The sequence below is a fragment of the Musca vetustissima genome, unplaced genomic scaffold (assembly GCF_032173495.1).
Source record: "Musca vetustissima isolate MV318-11 ecotype Yass unplaced genomic scaffold, APGP_CSIRO_Mvet_v1 utg1965, whole genome shotgun sequence".
NCBI classification, from domain to species: domain Eukaryota; kingdom Metazoa; phylum Arthropoda; class Insecta; order Diptera; family Muscidae; genus Musca; species Musca vetustissima.
The window spans coordinates 264,098-288,475 of record NW_026880781.1 but is presented as its reverse complement, the minus strand read 5'-3'; the positions used below and the strand labels follow the sequence as shown (position 1 = coordinate 288,475).

At 34.8% G+C, this 24,378-nt stretch overlaps 2 protein-coding genes across 2 annotated transcripts; one reads left to right on the top strand and one right to left on the bottom strand.

Annotated features, from left to right (window-relative positions):
- Window positions 1-429: 429 nt before the first annotated feature.
- LOC133326611 (mucin-2) lies at window positions 430-14,362 on the top strand. Its single transcript, XM_061535242.1, has 3 exons — window positions 430-675; window positions 10,209-10,377; window positions 12,366-14,362. The coding sequence occupies exons 1-3, from the start codon at window positions 430-432 to the stop codon at window positions 14,360-14,362; spliced, it is 2,412 nt and encodes an 803-aa protein (XP_061391226.1).
- Window positions 14,363-20,734: 6,372 nt separating this feature from the next.
- On the bottom strand, window positions 20,735-21,573 carry LOC133326613 (uncharacterized). The gene is made up of 4 exons (XM_061535244.1): window positions 21,441-21,573; window positions 21,190-21,381; window positions 20,933-21,119; window positions 20,735-20,869 (listed from the first exon to the last, which is right to left on the bottom strand). The coding sequence occupies exons 1-4, from the start codon at window positions 21,461-21,463 to the stop codon at window positions 20,756-20,758; spliced, it is 516 nt and encodes a 171-aa protein (XP_061391228.1). The 5' UTR covers window positions 21,464-21,573; the 3' UTR covers window positions 20,735-20,755.
- Window positions 21,574-24,378: the final 2,805 nt, after the last annotated feature.

The following is a 24,378-nucleotide window of genomic DNA, read 5'->3' as shown; positions in this document are numbered from 1 at the left end:
TTATTGAAAAGAAAGTTTGATTGTTTTTTGTCTCTCCTGAAAATTTGTGAAATATGGACTTGCCGCCTTTACAAGTTAAGCCAGCGACATGTAATTTAGTTCAATTCTTTGTCAAAATTCCATCAAAATTGCGATGTCTGTTAGGATAGATCTTCTAAAATGCCCAAAGTGGTGAAGGGTATCATATAGTCGGTCCCGTACGACTTTACTACTTGCCATACTGGTTATGCTTGGATTTTTACATTATGTAGGCCATAACAAGTCATCCCGACAGATAGCAACCTTGTTATACATATAAAAATATTCATACATTTTAGTAACACTTTTTTTTGGCAACCATTATTTGTTTAACTGTCTTGTATTTTTGTTTAATTAATGTATTAATATTTTTTCTTAATTTTTTTATCTTCTTTTCATTTCACATTGGACATGGACATATGTGTACGTGAACAAACAACAATAACAACAACAATTACAGCAATTGTTTTAAGTGTAACGAATACAATACTAGGACAAGAGTCATCATTCTTTAAGAAGCCATGGCCAACATACAGTCTACAGAATATGCCACAGACACGATTCACATGTCATGACAAAATACTCGGCGGTTATTATGCAGATCCGGAGACTCAATGTCAAATGTTCCATGTGTGCGTCAAAGTTGGCGGAGTAGGGGTAAGTAGTGTAGATATATTTTGTAGTAACTAACCAACCAACCGACCATCTATCCATCCGACTATCCGTCCATCCATCCAACCAACCATCCATTCAACAGTCAACACTGTTGAGATACATTCAACACATTCACTTGTCATGATGCTCTGAACCAGAATTACAACCTCTTAAATATAAAAACAACAAAAACTGAATAGAAATAGATGGCCAACACAAATCTGTGACATGAAATAACAAATGAACGACTTTGCTACGTCGAAATATTAGAATGTAAATAATTTTCGCAGTTTTTTAGTTTCGATTTTGTGATTTTTTTCGTTTCAGATGAAAAATGATTTCGGTTTTAGGCCCATTGCAGGCAGGCAGTCAGTATCAATACCGTGGAATGTTTTATTATTTCAGTGGAGTTGTAACTGCATGCAGTTGAGATTTTGTTTTTTTTTTTTTTTTTGCTGTTCGCCGTCATTACGCGAATGTGACGTGTGACTTTGGCTCACTCCGGTAAATGTTAAAGTGTAAATTGCATTTGCCGTTTGTCTTCTCATGTCTTTGTTCGAACGCTATCGGCAAGATTGATTTTATTTTTCTCGACACAATGTTGCATTTGTTGGTGTTGTTGTTGTTGTTGAAGTTTTATTTGTATATGAACTCTTTTTCTTGGATTTGCACTTCAGTTGGCAAATGATTGTGTGTAAATGATGCCAAGTGTTGGAACTAATGGAAGTTGTTCTTTACTGTAAATACGAGGCTTGTTAAATATGTTAATTTTAGCTGAGGAAATATTTTCATAATTATAGGTACAAACTTTGATTTCTATGACCTCAGCCTTAAGGATAATGATGGAAATATATAATTTTATACGCAAAAACATTCTTAATTGAAATATCGGAACCCAATCTTTTGACCAAATTGCTTTCAGACAATTCGGAGTCCATTTAAAAATGTCCGTTTGTCTGTCCGCCCGAAGTGGTGTGCACGATAGATCTCAAGGATCTATACTTGACACTATTTGATAAAAAAAAACAGTAAGGAATGTTCAAAAGTCGGACCGCCTATATGATACACTTCACCACTTTGGATACATACAATAGAAGCTAATATATGCAATATCCTGTGATAGAACAGACATATAATCTTTAGAGGTCCATTGAAATGGAATGGGGTGAAACTAAATGTGTGATCTACTATATATATGGGAGCTAAATCTAAACCTGAACGGATTTCAATAAAACTTCATAAATAACAAACAGGTCCTAATTTAGTAGGCTTTGCAAAATTTTGTCTCAATCGGACAAATATTAGGAGTTTGGCGCACCACTTATATATAATTGGATAAACTATATATGGGAGAAAAATATCTAAAACTGAACCGATTTCATCAAAACTTCGCATACATCAAACTGGATCTAATCTAGTACGCTGTGCAAAATTTTGTCTCAATCTGAATAATATTGGAAGTTTGGTGCACCATTTACCTAAAACCGGTCGAATCTATATATGGGAGCTATATCTAAATCTGAAGCAATTTCAAAAAAAAAAACTTCGCATACATCAATCAGGACCTAATTCAGCATGCTATGTAAAATTTTGTCTCAATCTGAAAAATATTGGAAGTTTGGTGCACCATTTACATAAAATCGGAGAAACTATATATAGAATCTATATCTAAATCTGAACCGATTTTCACGAAACTTGACACACACCACTCCTAGCGCAATTTAGCACCCTATGCAAAATTTCGTGCAAATCGAAATATATATATATAGGGACTTTGATGCACCATTTACATTAAATTGGACGAAAATATATATGGGAGTTATATCTAAATCTAAACAGATTTTCACGAAACTTAACACACATCGTTCTAGACCTAATTCATTACGCTGTGACAAATTTCGTGCAAACCTAAACATATTAAGGGACTTTGGTACACCAATGACCATAAATCGGACGAAAATATATATGGGAGCTATATCAAAATCTGATTTCTACAAAATTTAACATACATCGTTCTAGACTCAATTCAGTACGCTATGCCAAATATCGTACAATTCGAAGGATATATAGGGACCTTGGTGCACTATTTACCTAGAATCGGTCGAAAATATATATGGGAGCTATATCTCAATCTGAACCGATTTTTACCAATAGGGTTCGTTCTTCGGCCAAATAAATGAGCTGTGATAAATTTCATCCAATTCGAATCAAAAATGCGACCTGTACTTTGTTTACAATTTAACATGGAAAAACGGATGGATGGACGGACAGGCATAAATCGACTCAGTATGTGATTCTATGCATATTCTCAAAAGGGACCATGTGTCTATCTCGTTTCTTTTTGCCTGTTATAAACATAAGTACAAAGACATAATACCCTGTACCACACTGTGGTACATAAAAATCCACGCCTGTGAATCTTAACACCACTCTTAATGACCATAAGATGTTATTGAAAAAACAAATGAAAAAGCGTAAAGTTGGGCCGGGCCGAACTTTGGATACCCTCCACCATAGTTATACTGACAGATACATGCAATGAAAATATAGGGAACATACCAAAAAGTGGGCACATACCGATAATACCGATTTATGTAAACCATTATGTACATTAAATACAAACTTCGGCAATTTTTAATGGGGATTTTTCCTAAAATCTGTATGATCCAAAAAGTGGACTGATATTGATAACGCATTGTAGAGTATGAAATCCTCAAACTACTGTAATTTAGATTACAAAGTTATATGAGGCTATGCCTAAAGAGGGACCAATATTGATTACATAGTGTAGGAAATAGTGAATATTTGGGGATATCATCATATGAGGGCTATGCCTAATTAATGACCGGTATATGCCAATTTTGAACCAAATATTTTAATTGTTTATCTCAATTCTTTCCTTCAGGAGGTATCACGATATTGAGGATATGCCTAAATGTCTGCCGATATATTTCATTATCATCATGTTTGAGTTTTTTTATCACAATATCTATAGAAGGCGGAATGCTTACAACAGATGGCTAAATAGTCTTTGTAGGGTAAAAATTGACTATTCCCCGTAACGACTAACCAACCGCAACACACGGAACAAATCAGTAAACTATTTTAATATAAAAAGGGGGGTTATATGGGGACTACCCCTAAAAAGCGGTGAATATTAATAATTTTTGGTGGGGAGATTTGTTACCATATACGACTACAAATTACCAAATTTCAGCGAATTTGGTTGAAAAACGCGCTCAAGAACCTCAAAATATCGAAAATTGGGGGTACCCTTATATGGGGGATACTCGAAAAAATTGGCCTATATTTATAATTTTTTGTGAAGAGATTTGCTACCCAATAAGAACTCAAATTACTAAATTACAGTCAATTAGGTGAAAAAATCCGGTCAAAACCCCCGAAAAACTGGAAACCAGAAAAAGTGGACCTATATTTATAATTTTTAGAGGGGAAATTTGGTACCCAATAAGAACCCCATGTACCAAATTTCAGCGAATTCGATTGAAAACCGCCCTCAAGATCTCTAAAATACCGAATATTGGGGGGTACTCTTATATGGGGGCTACCCGAAAAAATTGACCTATATTTATAATTTTTAGAACAAAGATTTGCTACCCAATAAGAACTCAAAGTACCGAATTTCAGCCAATTCGGTGAAAAAATACGGTCAGAACCCCCCAAAAACTGGATATGGGAAGGTACCCTTATATGGGGGCACCCGAAAAAGTGGACCTATATATAATTTTTAGTAGGGACATTTGGTACCCAATAAGAACCCAATGTACCAAATTTCAGCGAATTCGGTTGAAAAACTCGCTCAAGAACCTCAAAATACCGAAAATTAGGAGGTACCGTTATATGGGGGCTACCAGAAAAAGTGGAATTCGTGGCGAATTCGGTTGAAAAACACGCTTAAGAACTTCAAAATACCGAATAATGGGAGGTACCCTTATATGGGAGCTATGCCTAAACGTATACCGATATAGCCCATCATCGAACTTGACCTGCCTGCAGACAAAAGACGACTCTATGCAAAATTTTCGTTTAGACGCTAGAGTGATTACAACCGACAGACGGACATGCGTAGATCGTCATAGAATTTTACGCTGATCAAGAATATATATACTTTATAGGGTCGGAAATGATTATTTCGATGCGTTACAAACGGAAAAACAAAACTAATATACCCTCCATACTATGGTGGAGGGTATAAAAAATATATATTAAAAACCCAAACCCATGGACCTTAAGGATATTGAAAACATCTTCGTCAGGAAAACACATTTTAGGTATATCCTCAAAGGTAACAATGTCGTGTTTCCTTCTGCATCTTACATATAAATGCACATAGTTATAATAAACTACCCACAGCGTGAATTATAGGAAGCGAATTGTCATCAATTTGTTGACAAAGACCCAAACCATACGCAATAAATAATCGCCTCGCGAAGGAAACAACTATTATCACCTTCAATGGAACGGAAAGCAGTGTCATCTTTAAATAGAGCAGCAAATTCGAGTGATTAATCAAAGGTTGATGTTCCACCTTGGAATTCTCTCTCACTACACCCGACTGCAAAGAAGTTGAAGTCGTCGGAGAAGCTACTATCGGCTACCAAGAAGTTGATCCTGTCGCATGAAGCACATCCAGTTGTTTTCAAAGCTTCGTTAGGGTAATGGTAGGTTAATGCAAATACTACCAAGAGAGAGACGAGTGCCAACCCATATTCGAAACGTTTCTAGGATTTCGAAATTAAGAAAATCTTTAACATACGTCCATGAAGGTCCGAATATTCCAATCGAAATTATTGCAGTTTCTTATTCCGGAATCTTGGTAGGCAAACATCTTATTAACAGACAATTTTCTTTACAGGTCCATGGCTTGACATAACCATGTACCATTAGAGCTATAGCAGTGGAGTTTTAAAAAACATATTTTTGAAGAACTATCAAAGCTATATCCGAGTATTTTTAAAAGAATTTTTTTAATCAATATTTTTCAAGAATCATCTAAACTATAAGCATGGATTTTTTAAACACAAGAATCATCCAAACTAAAGACATAATTAGTCGCGAATTTCTTAAAGTATATTTTTTTGCAACCACCACTTCTATAAGCTTAAATTTTTTAAAGTATATTTTTTCAAGATCCACCTCTTCTTTTTTTAAAGAATATTTTGCAAGAACAATTTTCAAAAACCAATACTGCTATAAGCGTCGATTTTTTATAGAATATTTTTCAAGAACCAACATTTCTATAAGCGTGGATTTTTAAAGATTATTTTTCAAAAGCCATTTTACAGAAGCGTGGATTTTTTAAAATAAATTTCTAGAACCATCTCTTTTTTTAGCGCGATAGAATAATCGAAATATTTAGAAGCCAACCTCGTGGATATTTCATGTATATTGTCAATATTACTCCTTTGTATTGTTTGCATCTTATTTTATTTAAGAATTATATTGATTAACTTCGTTGTGTTCGTGTCGTACGTACTGCATGTCGTCTGGTAATGTTAATATTTTTTGTAATTCTCTTTGTTTGTAACTGCGGGGCAATTTTTTCTACATTTGTTCCCAAGCCAGAACAAAAGATCCATAAGTAATCAAGTTTTAAATTCTAAATGTTAAAGTTTGTTGGAGAATCAATAAACAAGAAACAATAATCCTGCACAACGAAGTGCCGGTTATTATTATTATGTTCATGTGTAGAGTTGTATGGACTACCAAATGCAGTTCTACCGAACAATGTTGTCTGTTTGTTTGTCTTTTTTTATTAGCTATTCATGTTGTGGGACTTTTTCTTATGTCGTGACTTGTAACGTCTTCGAAAAAATAGAAAATAAAACTCACACAGAATGTTTGCGTGCCAGCGGCTTAGTTGTTCTCGGTCGTTTAAAATATCCATTGTTTTTGTTGTTCATAGAAAAAAACAAAGACAAACATTGTTGGAAAATAAATAACTAAATGTTTGCTGCTTCATTTAACAAGCCAAGGTATTCGCCTAAATGACCTTTAACTAACCATAAATGGCTTTGGGGGTATTTACTTTGAAATTTAATATGAGGTTGTTTGTCGGTATGCACCAACCTAATATTAAATTCCATGATAGTAAACCTTTCTATGTCCTTCCATTTAATTATATTTATAGAATTATTGTTCCATATAACAATCCTTGGTTTGCCTTGGCTGGCATTTTGGGCCAGAAGTCAGAAATCTGAGATATAACATTCACGCCTATTGTTTGGCTGATTGTTGAAAAATATTCTTTAAACCAGTAAGGAAAGTAGTAAAGTCGGACTGGGACCCTTCACCACTTTGGGTATATTCTACATATGTAACCTAACAGACGACGCGTTTTTGTTATATATCTACATCTGAACCGATTTCAGGGAAACTTGCCAGAGACTAATTTATATTACATCAGTACGTTGTGTCAATCAGCCTAGCTATGGATCTTTTCACGAAGCTTAGCAACATCATTTTAGACTTAATTCAGTACCCTATACCTAAAGTCGTGCAAATCGAAATATATATTGGGACTTTGGTGCACCAATTACATAAAATCGGACGAAAATATATATGAGCCGATTTTCACGAAACTTAGCACACGTCATTCTAGCCTGATTTCAGTACACTATGACAAATTTCGTGCAAATCGAATGATTTTCAGAGACTTTGATGCACCAATTACTTAAAATCGGATGCAAATACATATGGGAGCTATATATAAATCTGAACCGATTTTGACGAAACTTTGCACACATCATTCTAGACTTAATTCGGTACGCTATGCCAAAATTCGTGCAAATTAAAAGATTTCCAGGGACTTTGGTGCACCAATTACCCAAAATCGGGCGAAACGATATATGTTAGCAAGATCTAAATCTGAACAGATTTTCATGAAACATAGGCACATCATTCTAGACGCAACTCAGTACACTATGCCAAATTTCGGGCAAATCGAAAGATATATAGGTACTTTGGTGCACCAATTACCTTAAATCAGATGAAAATATATATGGGAGCTATATCTAATTCTCAACAGATTGTCACTAAACTTTGCACACATCATTCTAGACATAATTCAGTACGCTGTGCCAAATTTCGTGCAAATCAAAAGATATATAGGGACTTTGGTACACAATTTACCTTAAATCGGACCAAGATATGTATGGGAGCTATATCTAAATCTGAACCGATTTTCACGAAACTTTGCACACATCATTCAAGACTTAATTTAGTACGCTTTGCCAAATTTCGTGCAAATCGAAAGATATGTAGGGACATTGGTGCACTATTTCCATTAAATCGGACGAAACTATATACGACAGCTATATATAAATCTGGACCGATTTTTCCCAATTTCAATAGGGTTTGTCCTTGGGCCAAATAAGTGGCCTATGCCAAATTTCATCTAATTCGGATCATAAATGCGACCTGTACTTTGTTTACAATTTAACATGGACAGACAGACGGACGAACGGACATGCATAAATCGACTTAAAAAGTGATTTTATGCATATTCTAAAAAGGAACCATGTGTCTATCTCGTTTCCTTTTACCTGTTACAAACATATGCACAAAGACATAATATCCTGTACCACAGTGTGGTGAGGGGTATAAAAAATCCACGCCTATAGTTTGGATGATTGTTGAAAAATATTCTTTAAAAAATCCAGGCCTATAGTTTGGATAATTGTTGAAAAAAATTAAAAAATCCAAACTGTTGAAAAATATTCTTTAAGAAATCCAAGACTATAAAAATCCGAATATCCGTCCGACCATTCCTTTAATGTATTCCTTTAATGCCTCTATCCCGACAAAATGTCATTGGATGAAACAATTTCATATACATTTAGATGTCCATAAATGTCAACTACAAACCCTTTTTCCCTACCCAAAAACAAACCCGAAACATGGAACAATGCAGCAATAAATCGAAAAAAAAGAATATAAAAATTAAAGAACAAAAACCTAGAATAATTCGACGTTGCAATCAGACTGGCAATCTTCTTTTGCATGTCGAGTCACTTTGACAATTATTTTTTTTATTTTAATTTCAATTTTGCCGCTGTTTAAGAACTTCTGTAGATAAGTGGATGCAAGGCCTCTTATGTTGGCTACCAACTCCAACTTGTGTCGTTTACCTTGCCGATTCTAAATAACAGCATCCGTGCTGAATTTTGTTCCCCTGTTTACATGATTTCATGTTCGTTGACAATTGAATTGACTTTAGATGTTTGTTTTCGATTTTTTCCTTCGTTCGTTCTCAAAGTCAGAATCAATGTGAGCACATAAATGCATAAATTGTCATGCCATAAAATATCAGAGTTCAATTGCAAATAAAAATAATAATACCTGGGATCAATTTATGTGGTTGTTCCGGTTCATGGAGTATCATTCTCCACCACTTCTTCTTCTTCGACGTTTTCTTCTTCTTCATCGACTGCATTGTAAATTCACGTTGTTGCTGTTGCAGTTGTTTGTTTGCAATTATCATTTGTTTAAATCAAATTAATTTTAATTTACAAGTAATAATTTAAAATAATCACATACAATAACAGCATCAGCAACGTTATTCACGACAAAGACAATTTTTACCGAAGACGAATTCAGAAAAAATAAATAGAAACAGAAACAGTACCTTCAACAGGTTAATTTATTTTTTGAGCGGCAATTATGATAAGATTCATTTTTGCACCAATCAATTGATTCCTGCAACACGTTGGTCTATACGTTACTAAAGTTAATTAACCTTTGCGGAATTTCATTGCAATCGGATCTTCTTGAATATTAATTGTTGTATTATTTCTTATTACTATTGAAAATTATGAAATTTTTGTGATAGGCACCGTGGGAAAATATTCGAATAATTTAATGTACGGTTATATAGGTCCTAAATAAATATTCTTTTAAAAATCCACGCCTATAACTCTGATAGGTCCTCATAAATATTCTTTTAAAAATCCACGCCTATAACTCTGATAGGTCCTCATAAATATTCTTTTAAAAATCCACGCCTATAACTCTGATAGGTCCTCATAAATATTCTTTTAAAAATCCACGCCTATAACTCTGATAGGTCCTCATAAATATTCTTTTAAAAATCCACGCCTATAACTCTGATAGGTCCTCATAAATATTCTTTTAAAAATCCACGCCTATAACTCTGATAGGTCCTCATAAATATTCTTTTAAAAATCCACGCCTATAACTCTGATAGGTCCTCATAAATATTCTTTTAAAAATCCACGCCTATAACTCTGATAGGTCCTCATAAATATTCTTTTAAAAATCCACGCCTATAACTCTGATAGGTCCTCATAAATATTCTTTTAAAAATCCACGCCTATAACTCTGATAGGTCCTCATAAATATTCTTTTAAAAATCCACGCCTATAACTCTGATAGGTCCTCATAAATATTCTTTTAAAAATCCACGCCTACAACTCTGATAGGTCCTCATAAATATTCTTTTAAAAATCCACGCCTACAACTCTGATAGGTCCTCATAAATATTCTTTTAAAATCAGCAGCAGCAACATCACAGTAATCATAACTATTTGCCAAACGATGAAGTGGAGAAGACATCGAAGAAAAAAATCAAAACGGAAGTGAGCAAGAAACCAATTGTGAGCTATTATACACCGACCACCACCAGTACGACAACGGAACGTTATGTCGGCAGTGATGATTCAAAGCGTAAGATTTTTGTTTTTATAATTGTTATACCCTTTCAGCACAATAGGGGGTATATATAAAATATAGCACATATAAATATTCGTCGAAGACCCTGTATCTTTTTCTACATCAGAAATCAATGCCGAATGTTGGATTATTAAGGTTTTATCTGTTTTTTCCAACCGAAGGGTGTGTAATTTAATAATATAGTGCGATAGTCCCAATATATTGGTACTGCCGTTTTTGTGACATTTTGAAGGCCTTACTGGCGTTTTCGCACCATGTATGAGGCAAATTTTTATTGTCGGTAAATAGCGTCCATATTCATGTTCCGTCCATATCATGTTCATGTTCAGGTATTTTGACGACTCTCGAAAATTTTTTCAATGAAACGGGTTTGAGTTTGGCGTTTCGACAACTTTGTGAGTAAAAAATTTGCCAGAAAATAAAATCAATGCAGGTCCGTTTCTAGACCGAATCGTGTCTAATCCCGCCCATTTTAGCCTTTTGATTATACCAGGAAGATTTTTGCAACCGAAATGACGATATTTTGGCATTCTAGGATTTAGGTTGGTAAAAATATCGTGGCATATAGGTCCAGGCTGACCCACATATAAGGTACTTAATTTGATGGCTCTAACCTAATTTTCCTGTGATATGACTATAAGTGGGCATTTGAGGATTGAAGAGGAATAAATACCTTATCACAAAAATGTTTACATATTTTGAAAAATTTCGACGCAGGAGTTTCTCAATCAAAATGGCTGTAATTTGATATTCCATGTTCTAGGTCGATATGGGACCAATTTTACAAAATGCCCTAAATAAAGATCCCAAATTATTTTATTAATAAGCACATATTTCGATATGAATTCTGTGAACTTGCTGGGTAAAAAAATCATTGCAGAAATGTTCGGTATAGGTCCAGGCTTTGCACCGTTCCATGTTAGGTATAGTGATGGGACGAGTCACACTTTTCGACTGAAGTGGTTATATTTTGACATTTCGGGATTAAGAAACGGTGGCTAAAAAACGTCTTCGAGTTTTGACATGATCCTGACAAATTTTAGGTATTTTGATAGCTCTAGGCCATATGTGAACATTCGGGATTTCAGAAGTTTAAAAGACCTCTTCATAGAAAATGTTGAATATGTGCCCATGTTTTGACATATGCCTCATATAAGCATTCCGTCATATTTTAGTCCTAGGCGCATGACGAAGTCGCTGAAAATTTATATTATAGGTCCATGTTTTGATATAGCCCCCATATAAAGATCTTTTTCCATTTGATGGAAAAATTTACATTGTCCCCACTTTAGGGTGCTGCCTCATTTTAGGTATTTTCATGGTTTACATGGGTGGAATTTAGCATTCTAGAGGGTAAAATACTTCTACGCAGAAATTTCACATTATAGGTCTATGTTTTGACATAGCTTCCATATAAAAACTCTGCACAATTTTAGGTAAGTTTTAAGACCTAGTCGAATAATTTGGTTTTAATCCCACATAAGGGTCCCGCCCCCAGTGTAGGTAATTTCACGGTCCTAGCTGCATTTTGGTGTCGAAGTAGTAAAATTCTTCGCATAAAATATTCATTATAGGTCTATGTTTTGACATACCCCCATAAAAAGGACTCGGTCCCATTTTAGGTATGTATCAGGTCCTAGGCGAATTTTTGAACATTGACATTTTTGTTTGACATTTAAGAGGATAAAATACTATTTTGTCCTCACATAAGGGTATTTTAGGTTTAAGCGAATTTATCGATCATAACTGTCTTTAATTTGGTATTTCGCTTTCTCAAATGATAACAATTATATTTTGAACCCACATCACCATTCTATTATAGATTTATTTTAGGACCTACAAATCCTATTTTGGTCCAATATTCCCTTCCTTTTTCCCCATCACATGAAATAATCGCCACATTAAGTTCGATGTTTTTCCATGTTTCATAACTATTTATTAAAAAAATACGTTTAATTTATTATTGTTGTTTCTTTCTCCAGAGGATTTAGATGATATCTTCAAGGGATCGCACAGTTCTCATTTCTTTTCCAATCGCAATGGAGGAAGAGAAGATGATTTTGTGGATCATCCGGTGCGTAATCAACAAAAACCCAATGACTTCAATGATTTCTCCAAGAAATCTGAGTCCAGCACCACCATTGGTGGTAAGTCACGTGTAACCCCAACCCGATCCAGGCGACCACCAACAACACCATCAACTACCACTTTGGCTAGTACCACCACAACTACAGCTGCACCTAAGACTACCAAGAAGGTAACACCCTATTATAATACTGATTTCTATGATTATTCGCAATATAAATCCACGACAACGGCCTCAACCACTTCGGCACCACCCAGTACTGTGGCGGCAACCACACCCAAATCAGCACCACACAATCCAGTAAATCGTTTCTCGTTTGGTTTTAACGATTATCAGACCCAATTGAATATTCAACCCACAACCTATAATCCAAATCGCTTGAAATCATCTACACCAAAATATAGCAGCGAATTGAATAGAGGAGATAAGACGGTGAATAATGAGGCCTTCAACAAGAAACTGCAGAAATTCGAACAAAGTCAACAAAAAGTGCCAGCCCAAAACAGCAGTTATGCCAACATAAATGAATTTAGTGAATTTGCCAAAATTAGACCACAGCCACCACAACCATTCCAACCTAAGGCCCCAGCGAAAACGTTTGAAGCGCCGAAAAGATCTGAAGTAGAACCGCAATTTTATCGATCACGGGGACAACCAAGACAACCGGAGCCATTTAAAACAGCACCCACCAGGGCTAGCCATAGCAGAGTAACAACAACGATTATACCGGAGAGTATTAAAGAGAAATCTCTAGCCAACCCAGAGAAGCCACGAGGTTTTGTCAGCCGTGGAAGTATTAATTACAAGGCCACAACACAAAGAAACAGTGAAACATATCCCACAGTTTCGGCTCAAAATTACAAGAAATTCTCCACATTGGTGCCAAAGGATAAATATGACCCCACCACATTTAAACCCACAACCTATAAGAAATCCTATGAAAATAACATCTATCAGTCACAACAAACCGTAAGACCACAAAATAAACAACCAAACAAAGCCGGCGGTACCACCACCAAGTCTCTACCATCCACAACCACAGCCTATACCACAGCAAATCCTTATTACAACATCGATGAAGATGATGGTCAATATCATCCTGAGTTGTACGAAATCGATTTCCCTCGCAATAAATTTAATTTGCAACGTTCCAGTAGTACAACAACAAGTTCTAGTAGTTCGACTACAACAACAACCACACCCAGACCCTACTATCAACAGCAGCAGCAACAAAAATCTTATCAAAATCCCGTTACCCATTTGAAGAGTCAACAACAAACAGCCTTCCAAAAGGAACAGTCGGCTCAGCGCAACGATTTCAGTGATGAAGATGAACTTTTCAATACCGCGCAATCATTGAATTTTGGGGCAGCCAGTATAAATAAATTGCGGGCCGATATTATCAAAGCTGAAAAGACATCACAGCAATATAATTCCCATTATAATCCCTTGAATTCGTTGACTAGTCCCAAAACCACGACCACTACAACAGCCGCAACACCAACCTCAAGTACCACAAACTATTTTACATATCCCGCATATTCGTCATCATCATCTACACAGCAAACAACACAAAAACCCACCACATATGCAGTTGCAAGCAGTAGCACCACAACTACATCCACCACAAGACGACCCACTACCACCACCACACCTTACACGACTACGACCACCACAACTCCATATCCTTTCAACATTACCAAAAGTGGTAAACATGCCGATAAAAAACCAAAAAAGAATGACAGCAAAAAGAAAACTTCGAAGAGGCCACCACATGCCGATGAGGATACCAGTTACGATTATGCCTATTACGATACGGATACTCTGAGTGAATCGCCACAAGAATATCCTGAATATGAAATACAGGAATTTACGAAGACACGAAAAAATTAATGTGAAAATAGTTAAACTTTGAAAACACACATACACAAAAATCATTTATACATCCACCTACACACAAATATGGTCACAAACATACAGACATTTTTTCACAAAAATATGCAGTTTTCTAAGGTAGCAACAAAAAAGTTTAAATATTTTACAGGACACTGGTCGAAATTAATTAATACAAATTTCCAATTGAAATATTTAAAATTTAAAGGATTCAAACTTAATTGAACACCTCTCCGAAGACCCTTCCAATTGATCGGAGTAAATTCTGTAAAAAATTAACCATGTCCGCCTCGCACTTTTTTGAAATCACGATAACGTTACAAAATTTTGCGCACACATTGCTACTACTCCTAGGTTCTATATTAGTCAACATTTGTTCCAATATAAAAATTAGGATTGATCATGTAACGGCACGTCCCTATTTTCAATATTTTCAATATTGACCTTTAGAGTTTAAAATTTGTCAAAATAAAGCAATTTCATTGGTAAAATTTAGACATTATTCCCAGAATAATTTTGCTCATAACATATATTCAACATTTGATTGACCAGTGTCTAAAATTAAATAAAATCATTTAGTAATTACTCCCCACAAAAATCGATTTTATTTGTATTCTACAATTGTTAAATTATAATTTTTTCGCAACATAGATCAAAATTAAACGTTAATAAATTTTGCCACTACTTCTTATATAGAAAACAATATTTAAATAACAGAATATAATAAAAGAAATCCATAAATAATTAACTTAAAAAAAACTAAAAATTGTGAAAATGTATTTCTAGTTATTTAAATTGAAACAAAAACATACAATAATGTTTTTTAGTCGTTAGACAATTATAATAACAATATTTCTTATAAACATATCTGCCACAAAATATACATATGTATATGAATACTTTTATATTTCACATTATCATTTTGTTCGTTTTCATTTACCTTTGTTTGTTTTGTACTTTATTCTATTTCATTTGAGCAACAACAACAACAAAAACATATATTTAAAAAATGTTCTTATATTTCTTTACTTTTTTCATTCATTTAACTTGTAAGATGATTTCTTGTATTGTAAATAATAAATAAGAAAAATAAATTTAATAAAAAAATAAAAACTAATCTGAATTTATTTTAATCGTTAAAATATAATTTGTTTAGGGCCTCTGGTGCAGCATTTTGATAAAATCTGAAAGTAATTCATACAGTTGCGAAAAATAAAATAGCACCACTATTACAAGCAATAATTGGAAAGGTGTTTAAAACTGTTTTTAAATTTGAAGAATTTCGGAATGTATATTTAAATCAATATAATCAATATATATTAAATCAATATAAATAAAAAATATATATAAAAACGTAAATGTCCAGTTAAAAATATGAAAACGATATGAGATCAATTGTTTTTCACCACTATGGGTATATTAATTTCAGTATATTAATATGAAATTGGATGTAATAAAATATGTGATATTTATATAAATGTGAATCTACATCGCTTTAGCGGAATTTTTGTCCAGGCCTCTTTGACAATATTCCAAAGCGTCTCTTTGCTTGTCGGTTTGGCAACTGCTACTCCCTCTTTTAAGTCAGTCCATAAATGTTCGATTGCGTTAAGTTCTGGCGACTGCGCTGGACACTACATAACGTGTACATTATTGTCCTGAAACCATTTCTATGGCACTTCGTAGTCTCATTACGGAAACATTATTTTTCCAATATATTAACATAAACATGTTGATCCATTACAGTTTTAATATTATGTATAACCCCATAATACGAAAGGCATGCCCATATTATTACACTTGAGCCGCCATGTTTAATCGTTTTGATCGTATATTTTGGATCATATTATGCATTCAGTGGTCGTCTGACAAATTGCTCGAGAACCTTTTCCCCCATACAGCACTATCTTACTCGCGTCTGTCCATAAAATGTTCCTCCATTTTTCCAATGGCCAATTTGAGTATTCTTTGGCAAAATCAATACGCTTAGGAACGTGCTTAGCACTTAAAAGTGGAACTTTCATGGGGCTGCAGGCTAATAAACTATTTATTGAAAGGTAATGACGAACTGTTTGCACTGTTACAAGTACATTTAACTCCTTTTTCAGCTCCGTAGCTAACTTGAAAGGTTCTTTCTTGGCTTGACGGACTAAACGCTTGGTCAGCAAATTTGAATCTTTTTCGAGGGCGTGTTTCTGGTTTTTCTTTAAATGCTATGGCATTTCTTATCAATTTATTACGATTTGCCTTCTGATATAAATTTGCGAATCATTTCTCGTTTTTCAGTACTACAATGTTTTTCACGACCCATTTTTTTAAACGATGTGTCTTTTACTATAATTTGCTTGCATAAACTGATTAACACAATTCAGAACTAGTAAGGAAAGTAGTAAAGTCGTACTGGACCGACCATACGTTACCCTTCACCACTTTGGGTATATTCCATATATTTATCCTAACAGACGTCGCCTTTTTGAAGCAACATTGACATGAAATTGAACGAACTCAAATATGTGATCTTTATCTATAAGTACACCGACTAACATCAATCCCAACACATGCCATTCTGCAACCTATTCTAAATTTTGTGAATAGATTTAAGGCAAACTTTACACACGTTATATGATATGCTTCACTGTTAAAAATGTTATATCAATCAGGCACCCATAAAGCTACATCTAAATCTGAACCGATTTTCACGAGACTTAGCACACATCATTAATTCAGTATGCTATGAAGAAGTTCGTGTAAATCGGAAGATATATTCAGTACACTATGTACAATTTCAAGCAAATGTAAAGATATATAGGACTTTGGAGCACCATTTACATAAAATCGGACGAAAATATATATGGAAGTTATGTCTATATCTGAGCCGATTTTTACTAAACATAGCACACATCATTCTGGGCCTAATGTAGTACTCTATGCCAAATTTCGTGCAAATCGAAAGATATATAGGTACTTTGGTGCACCATTTACATAAAATCGGACTAAACTATATATGGAAGCTATATCTTAAGCTGGACCGATTTTCTTCCTTGAGCCAAATAAGTGACTTATGCCAAATTTAATCCAAATCGGATCATAAATGCGACCTGTACTTTGTTTACCATCTACAGACGGACGGACATGCACAACTCAACTCAGAAAGTGATTCTATGCATATTCTCAAAAGGAACCCTGTGTCTATCACGTTTCCTTTTGCCTGTTACAAACATATGCACAAAGATATAATACCCTGTACCACAGTGTGGTGATCACCGAGTTGGGGTCACATGAAAGATAAGGTCAGTGACGATAAAATTTGCAAATATAGAATTTGAGTGGCTTTCGAGGACACAGGGGAACCACTTGGCGATTTAGTTATGCAAGATTTTATGAAATTGATATGGTTAGGTAAGCTTGCTAGTCTCTTTCATCTCTTTTCATCAATTGCTATACCAAAGTTTAAGTTTATATTTTTATTCGTTAACCCACAACCTGCTGTACCAAATTTTTGAACATAAAATGGCAAAAAAGAATGAATTTTACATTTGTTGACTTACATTTCATTGTGCGACTTATAGCCTAGACAGACGACAGCCTTAATTTGCATTAACAGCCTTAATTCAAATTAATTTGTACATTATCCTCATTTTTATGTGTTGTAAATGCACAAAATCAAACTGAATTTATACTGAATTAAGCAATTTCAATATGGCAATGCTGTAGAAAATAAATTGATTATTGTCAAATTTGTTTACGTTTATGAAAATAAAAATTCGAAATAAAGGCAAAATACAACATTCCCTCGAGTTGGGCGCTGTTTTATCATCATTATAGCTGTTATTCGTCCTGTCTGTCGTGTATCGTTTTCATAAAGATGTAATCCTAAAAAATATTGTAAAAATGTCAATATTTTCTTCCTACACACAGACAAACAATAGTTTTGAAACCCAAAAAAATAAATGGTTCATAAATGCAGAAACTCTCGTCTGACAGGGGTAATATTAATTCAAATTAAGAACAATTTAATGCAAATTAAGACTGTCGTCTGTCTTTGGTATTACAGAACATTTGCCTCTATCGACATCCCTATCTAAAGGTATTACCATGCATAGAACAATATTATCAAAACATAAAATTAAAGCATACTTCCAGGCGGAAAATAATAAGAAACATCAATGGCCTGATTCGCATGTTTTGGTAAGTCCGTATTTTATGCCTTTTAAACTACAATTTTTTAGAGCACGCAATATTTATGATAGAGGTTTGATTGTTTACAAATAAATTGTTTTCACTAGGGTGGTTGGGATATATTAGGTTGGTGGAAAAAGAAATCCATTATATGTATATGAACTGTAGGACTTTATTTAACATGCTTCGTAATGTCCGATTTGGACCAAATATGCACCGTTTTGTTATATGATTTGTTGCCATTTTAAATGGAACTTCATAACGCCTCTCTTATAGAAGCCCTGCTCTCTATTTGCAAAAAGACTGTAGTAGTCAATTTTCACAATCCTTCCTTCATACTAATTGTTATGAGTCAATCTAGAGATGTGTGTCTGGTCGCTCCAGAGGCCGCAATTATGGCCCAAATATCATAAATTTTTACATGGAGAGGGAGATCGGGCCAAAGAATAAGCATGCATGTTTGATAAAGATCGGTCAATATTAATCGTGTCAAATGGACCCTCCTTTTGTGTGAAAAATTTAATTTGTTGTGTATTTTCTAGTCGATCTATGGGCCACAATTGAAAGCCGAATATAAAAACACAACCCACGGTGAAAGGAATCTGGTCTGGTAATTAGAAGGGCTGTACTGAATATTAATAATACTTGTTGACATCCAGTTGGTCAAGAGGGTGCAAATATCGCGAAATATTGTCCAAGCTCAGAATAAAGAACAACAGAAAGATAGATTTTCGTGGAAGTTGTGTAGGGTATCATATAGTCGGCCCGTCCGACTATACTGCTCCGCTCACTGGTGTATCATTAAAGAAATTTTGCAATGCAAGAAAAATATGATAATAGCTTGGTACCAAGTCCGGACTGTATGGCGGATGCATTAAAACTTCCCAACCAAGCTCCGGAAGTTTCTGGCGAGTCACTGTAGATTTGTGTGGCCTAACGTTGTTCTGGTGGAACACGACACCTCCAATTCTGGCCGCTTCTGGTCAATTTCTATCTTCAAACGGTCCAGTTGTAGACAGTAGAGATAAGAATTTAGCGATTGGTCATATGGAGGCAACTCATAACAAATAATCCCCTTCCAGTCCCACCAAAAGAAGAGCAGATCATTCCTGGCCGTTTGTCCTCGATTGGCCACCGTTTGAGGTGCTTCACCGCTATTTGACCACTATCGTTTTCGCACAGGGTTATCGCATGTGATCCATTTCTCATCTCCAGTCACCATCCGTTTAAGAAATGGGTCTATCTCATTCCGTTTGGCCAAGGCTTCGCAGATGGAAATGTGATCCATCCTATTTTCTGTTAATTGGTGTGACACCGAAACATCGAGCTTCTTTTTTAATCTAGCTTTGTGCAAATGGTTTAAAACTGTTTTAATGTCGATTTTTAGCTCCTGGGCTCCTAACATGGCAGTCAACTTCGATCAATTCTCCGATTTTATCGACATTTTCATAATGGATTTCTTTTTCCCCAACCTACGTTATACTATATCCCCATATAACAACAGTACCCCAAAATATTCGAAATTTTATAGATTTCTGTCACTTTTTCAACTGAATTGGTTTGATACACAATGAAAACTCAAAATACCAAATATTTGAGTTTTCATTGTGTATGAAATCTTTCTGAATCTGAAAATGTTCAATATTTGTTCAATTTTTAGGATAGTCCCTCTATGGCAGTACGAGTACCTCCCCAATCTAGGTATTCTGGGGGCATGGGCAGGTGTTTTCAACAGAATAGGCTGTAGTTTTGTTGGATTATCAATATTCATCCACATTTTACAATAGTTTCGATATGAAAGAATCTTCGATATTTTGTAGATTTTGGGCACGCTTTTTAACCGAATTTACTGTAATTTGGTTTTTGGGTATTAATGTTTTTATAAACACTCATACAAATCCCACAAATCGTTTACAATATAACATCCTAGCCCAATGCTCCAACCTAAGTGTCTGGTAATTCGTATTCTTAAAGTAAATCCTCATGGTTGCAATTTACCATGGATTAGACCCCATACATATATATTCCGATCGATTTTGAATGTCCAACTGGAATGCCCAGTTCATCTCGGCCTACAAAACAAATACATTAATAAGTACTTAATATTTTTATTTATTTTTTAAATAATCTTATATTAAATTTAACTTAAAATTAAATATTAAAAATACATTTATTTGAAGCAAAAGCATTTCAGAGCATTTCATTTTTATTTCATCAGTCTCGAAACTTTTGTCTAACACAACGTGGCATCGGGAACATATAGAGCAGCATATTGAAAGCGGCCAAGCCAATTGCAAAAGCGCATGAGGCAACAACATCGATAGTTTCCTTAAAAAAATATAAGAATAAATGAATATTTTGTTAATATCCTTTGGATATATTTGGACTTACATCTGGATCAGCTAAACCCAAACGTTCGTGCAGGAAATCTGCTGGTTTTGGGCATATAACTGAAGCAGTCGGAGTGCAATTCATGTTTCGTGTTTGGAATGTAATGCTGTGCAGCAGAGAGGAGGCATAACGTGTATGGGTGCCCTTGGTGTTGTCCTGTAACCAAGGTTGCAAGCCTTTGAAGGAACTGAAAGGGATAAAAAACAAAGAAAATAATAATAAAACAAAAAAATCATATTTTTCCCTTTCAAACTTACCGCACAGTACCACTAGCCAAAGCAATGGAGATGACCAAAATATAGGTAACAGCAATGGCAGCATTGTATGGAACTTTAACAACCAACAAAAAGGAAATACTCAATTGTTCAGCCAATACAAAACTGGACCATAACGCCACCATCAGATAAGCAAATGTGGTACCATTGGGTAATTTGGAATCCAATAATAATCTAGGAAACAATCGTTTTATAAAAATATACCAGTAATGAAAATATATATTCCAACTTACGGATATAACACCAAACTTGCCATTACAGATGAAATCAATGAAAACGGTATCGATACCGAATTGTAGGCTATCAACAAAGTGGCTCCTGAATATAGGCCTTCGGGAGTGTCGTGAGAGAAACGTTTACGCCAAATGGGAACTATGGGAGGATAAATATGTAATATTCAATGTGCATGCAGTTTAATGTCATATATTAATACTTACATAGTGTTATTGTGCTCAAAATGCCACAACCATACGCCATTCCTAAGACATTCAAAATTAAACCATTTTTACTGAAGAAACCATGCGAATCATCCTGAAGAAAAAAATTTGAATAATATTAATTGATATGGTTAGGTAAGCTTGCTAGTCTCTTTCATCTCTTTTCATCAATTGCTATACCAAAGTTTATGTTTATATTTTTATTCGTTAACCCACAACCTGCTGTACCAAATTTTTGAACATAAAATGGCAAAAAAGAATGAATTTTACATTTGTTGACTTACATTTCATTGTGCGACTTATAGCCTAGACAGACGGCAGCCTTAATTTGCATTAACAGCCTTAATTCAAATTAATTTGTACATTATCCTCATTTTTATGTGTTGTAAATGCACAAAATCAAACTGAATTTATACTGAATTAAGCAATTTCAATATGGCAATGCTGTAGAAAATAAATTGATTATTGTCAAATTTGTTTACGTTTATGAAAATAAAAATTCGAAATAAAGGCAAAATACAACATTCCCTCGAGTTGGGCGCTGTTTTATCATCATTATAGCTGTTATTCGTCCTGTCTGTCGTGTATCGTTTTCATAAAGATGTAATCCTAAAAAATATTGTAAAAATTTCAATATTTTCTTCCTACACACAGACAAACAATAGTTTTGAAACCCAAAAAAATAAATGGTTCATAAATGCAGAAACTCTCGTCTGTCAGGGGTAATATTAATTCAAATTAAGAACTATTTAATGCAAATTAAGACTGTCGTCTGTCTTTGGTATTACAGAACATTTGCCTCTATCGACATCCCTATCTAAAGGTATTACCATGCATAGAACAATATTATCAAAACATACAATTAAAGCATACTTCCAGGCGGAAAATAATAAGAAACATCAATGGCCTGATTCGCATGTTTTGGTAAGTCCGTATTTTATGCTTTTTAAACTAAAATTTTTTAGAGCACGCAATATTTATGATAGAGGTTTGAGTGTTTGCAAATAAATTGTTTTCACTAGGGTGGTTGGGATATATTAGGTTGGTGGAAAAAGAAATCCATTATATGTATATGAACTGTAGGACTTTATTTAACATGCTTCTTAATGTCCGATTTGGACCAAATATGCACCGTTTTGTTATATGATTTGTTGCCATTTTAAATGGATCTTCATAACGCCACTCTTATAGAAGCCCTGCTCTCTATTTGCAAAAAGACTGTAGTAGTCAATTTTCACAATCCTTCCTTCATACTAATTGTTATGAGTCAATCTAGAGATGTGTGTCTGGTCGCTCCAGAGGCCGCAATTATGGCCCAAATATCATAAATTTTTACATGGAGAGGGGGATCGGGCCAAAGAATAAGCATGCATGTTTGATAAAGATCGGTCAATATTAATCGTGTCAAATGGACCCTCCTTTTGTGTGAAAAATTTAATTTGTTGTGTATTTTCTAGTCGATCTATGGGCCACAATTGAAAGCCGAATATAAAAACACAACCCACGGTGAAGGGAATCTGGTCTGGTAATTAGAAGGGCTGTACTGAATATTAATAATACTTGTTGACATCCAGTTGGTCAAGAGGGTGCAAATATCGCGAAATATTGTCCAAGCTCAGAATAAAGAACAACAGAAAGATATATTTTCGTGGAAGTTGTGTAGGGTATCATATAGTCGGCCCGTCCGACTATACTGCTCCGCTCACTGGTGTATCATTAAAGAAATTTTGCAATGCAAGAAAAATATGATAATAGCTTGGTACCAAGTCCGGACTGTATGGCGGATGCATTAAAACTTCCCAACCAAGCTCCGGAAGTTTCTGGCGAGTCACTGTAGATTTATGTGGCCTAACGTTGGTCTGGTGGAACACGACACCTCCAATTCTGGCCGCTTCTGGTCAATTTCTATCTTCAAACGGTCCAGTTGTAGACAGTAGAGATAAGAATTTAGCGATTGGTCATATGGAGGCAACTCATAACAAATAATCCCCTTCCAGTCCCACCAAAAGAAGAGCAGATCATTCCTGGCCGTTTGTCCTCGATTGGCCACCGTTTGAGGTGCTTCGCCGCTATTTGACCACTATCGTTTTCGCACAGGGTTATCGCATGTGATCCATTTCTCATCTCCAGTCACCATCCGTTTAAGAAATGGGTCTATCTCATTCCGTTTGGCCAAGGCTTCGCAGATGGAAATGTGATCCATCCTATTTTCTGTTAATTGGTGTGACACCGAAACATCGAGCTTCTTTTTGAATCGAGCTTTGTGCAAATGGTTTAAAACTGTTTTAATGTCGATTTTTAGCTCCTGGGCTCCTAACATGGCAGTCAACTTCGATCAATTCTCCGATTTTATCGACATTTTCATAATGGATTTCTTTTTCCCCAACCTACGTTATACTATATCCCCATATAACAACAGTACCCCAAAATATTCGAAATTTTATAGATTTCTGTCACTTTTTCAACTGAATTGGTTTGATACACAATGAAAACTCAAAATACCAAATATTTGAGTTTTCATTGTGTATGAAATCTTTCTGAATCTGAAAATGTTCAATATTTGTTCAATTTTTAGGATAGTCCCTCTATGGCAGTACGAGTACCTCCCCAATCTAGGTATTCTGGGGGCATGGGCAGGTGTTTTCAACAGAATAGGCTGTAGTTTTGTTGGATTATCAATATTCATCCACATTTTACAATAGTTTCGATATGAAAGAATCTTCGATATTTTGTA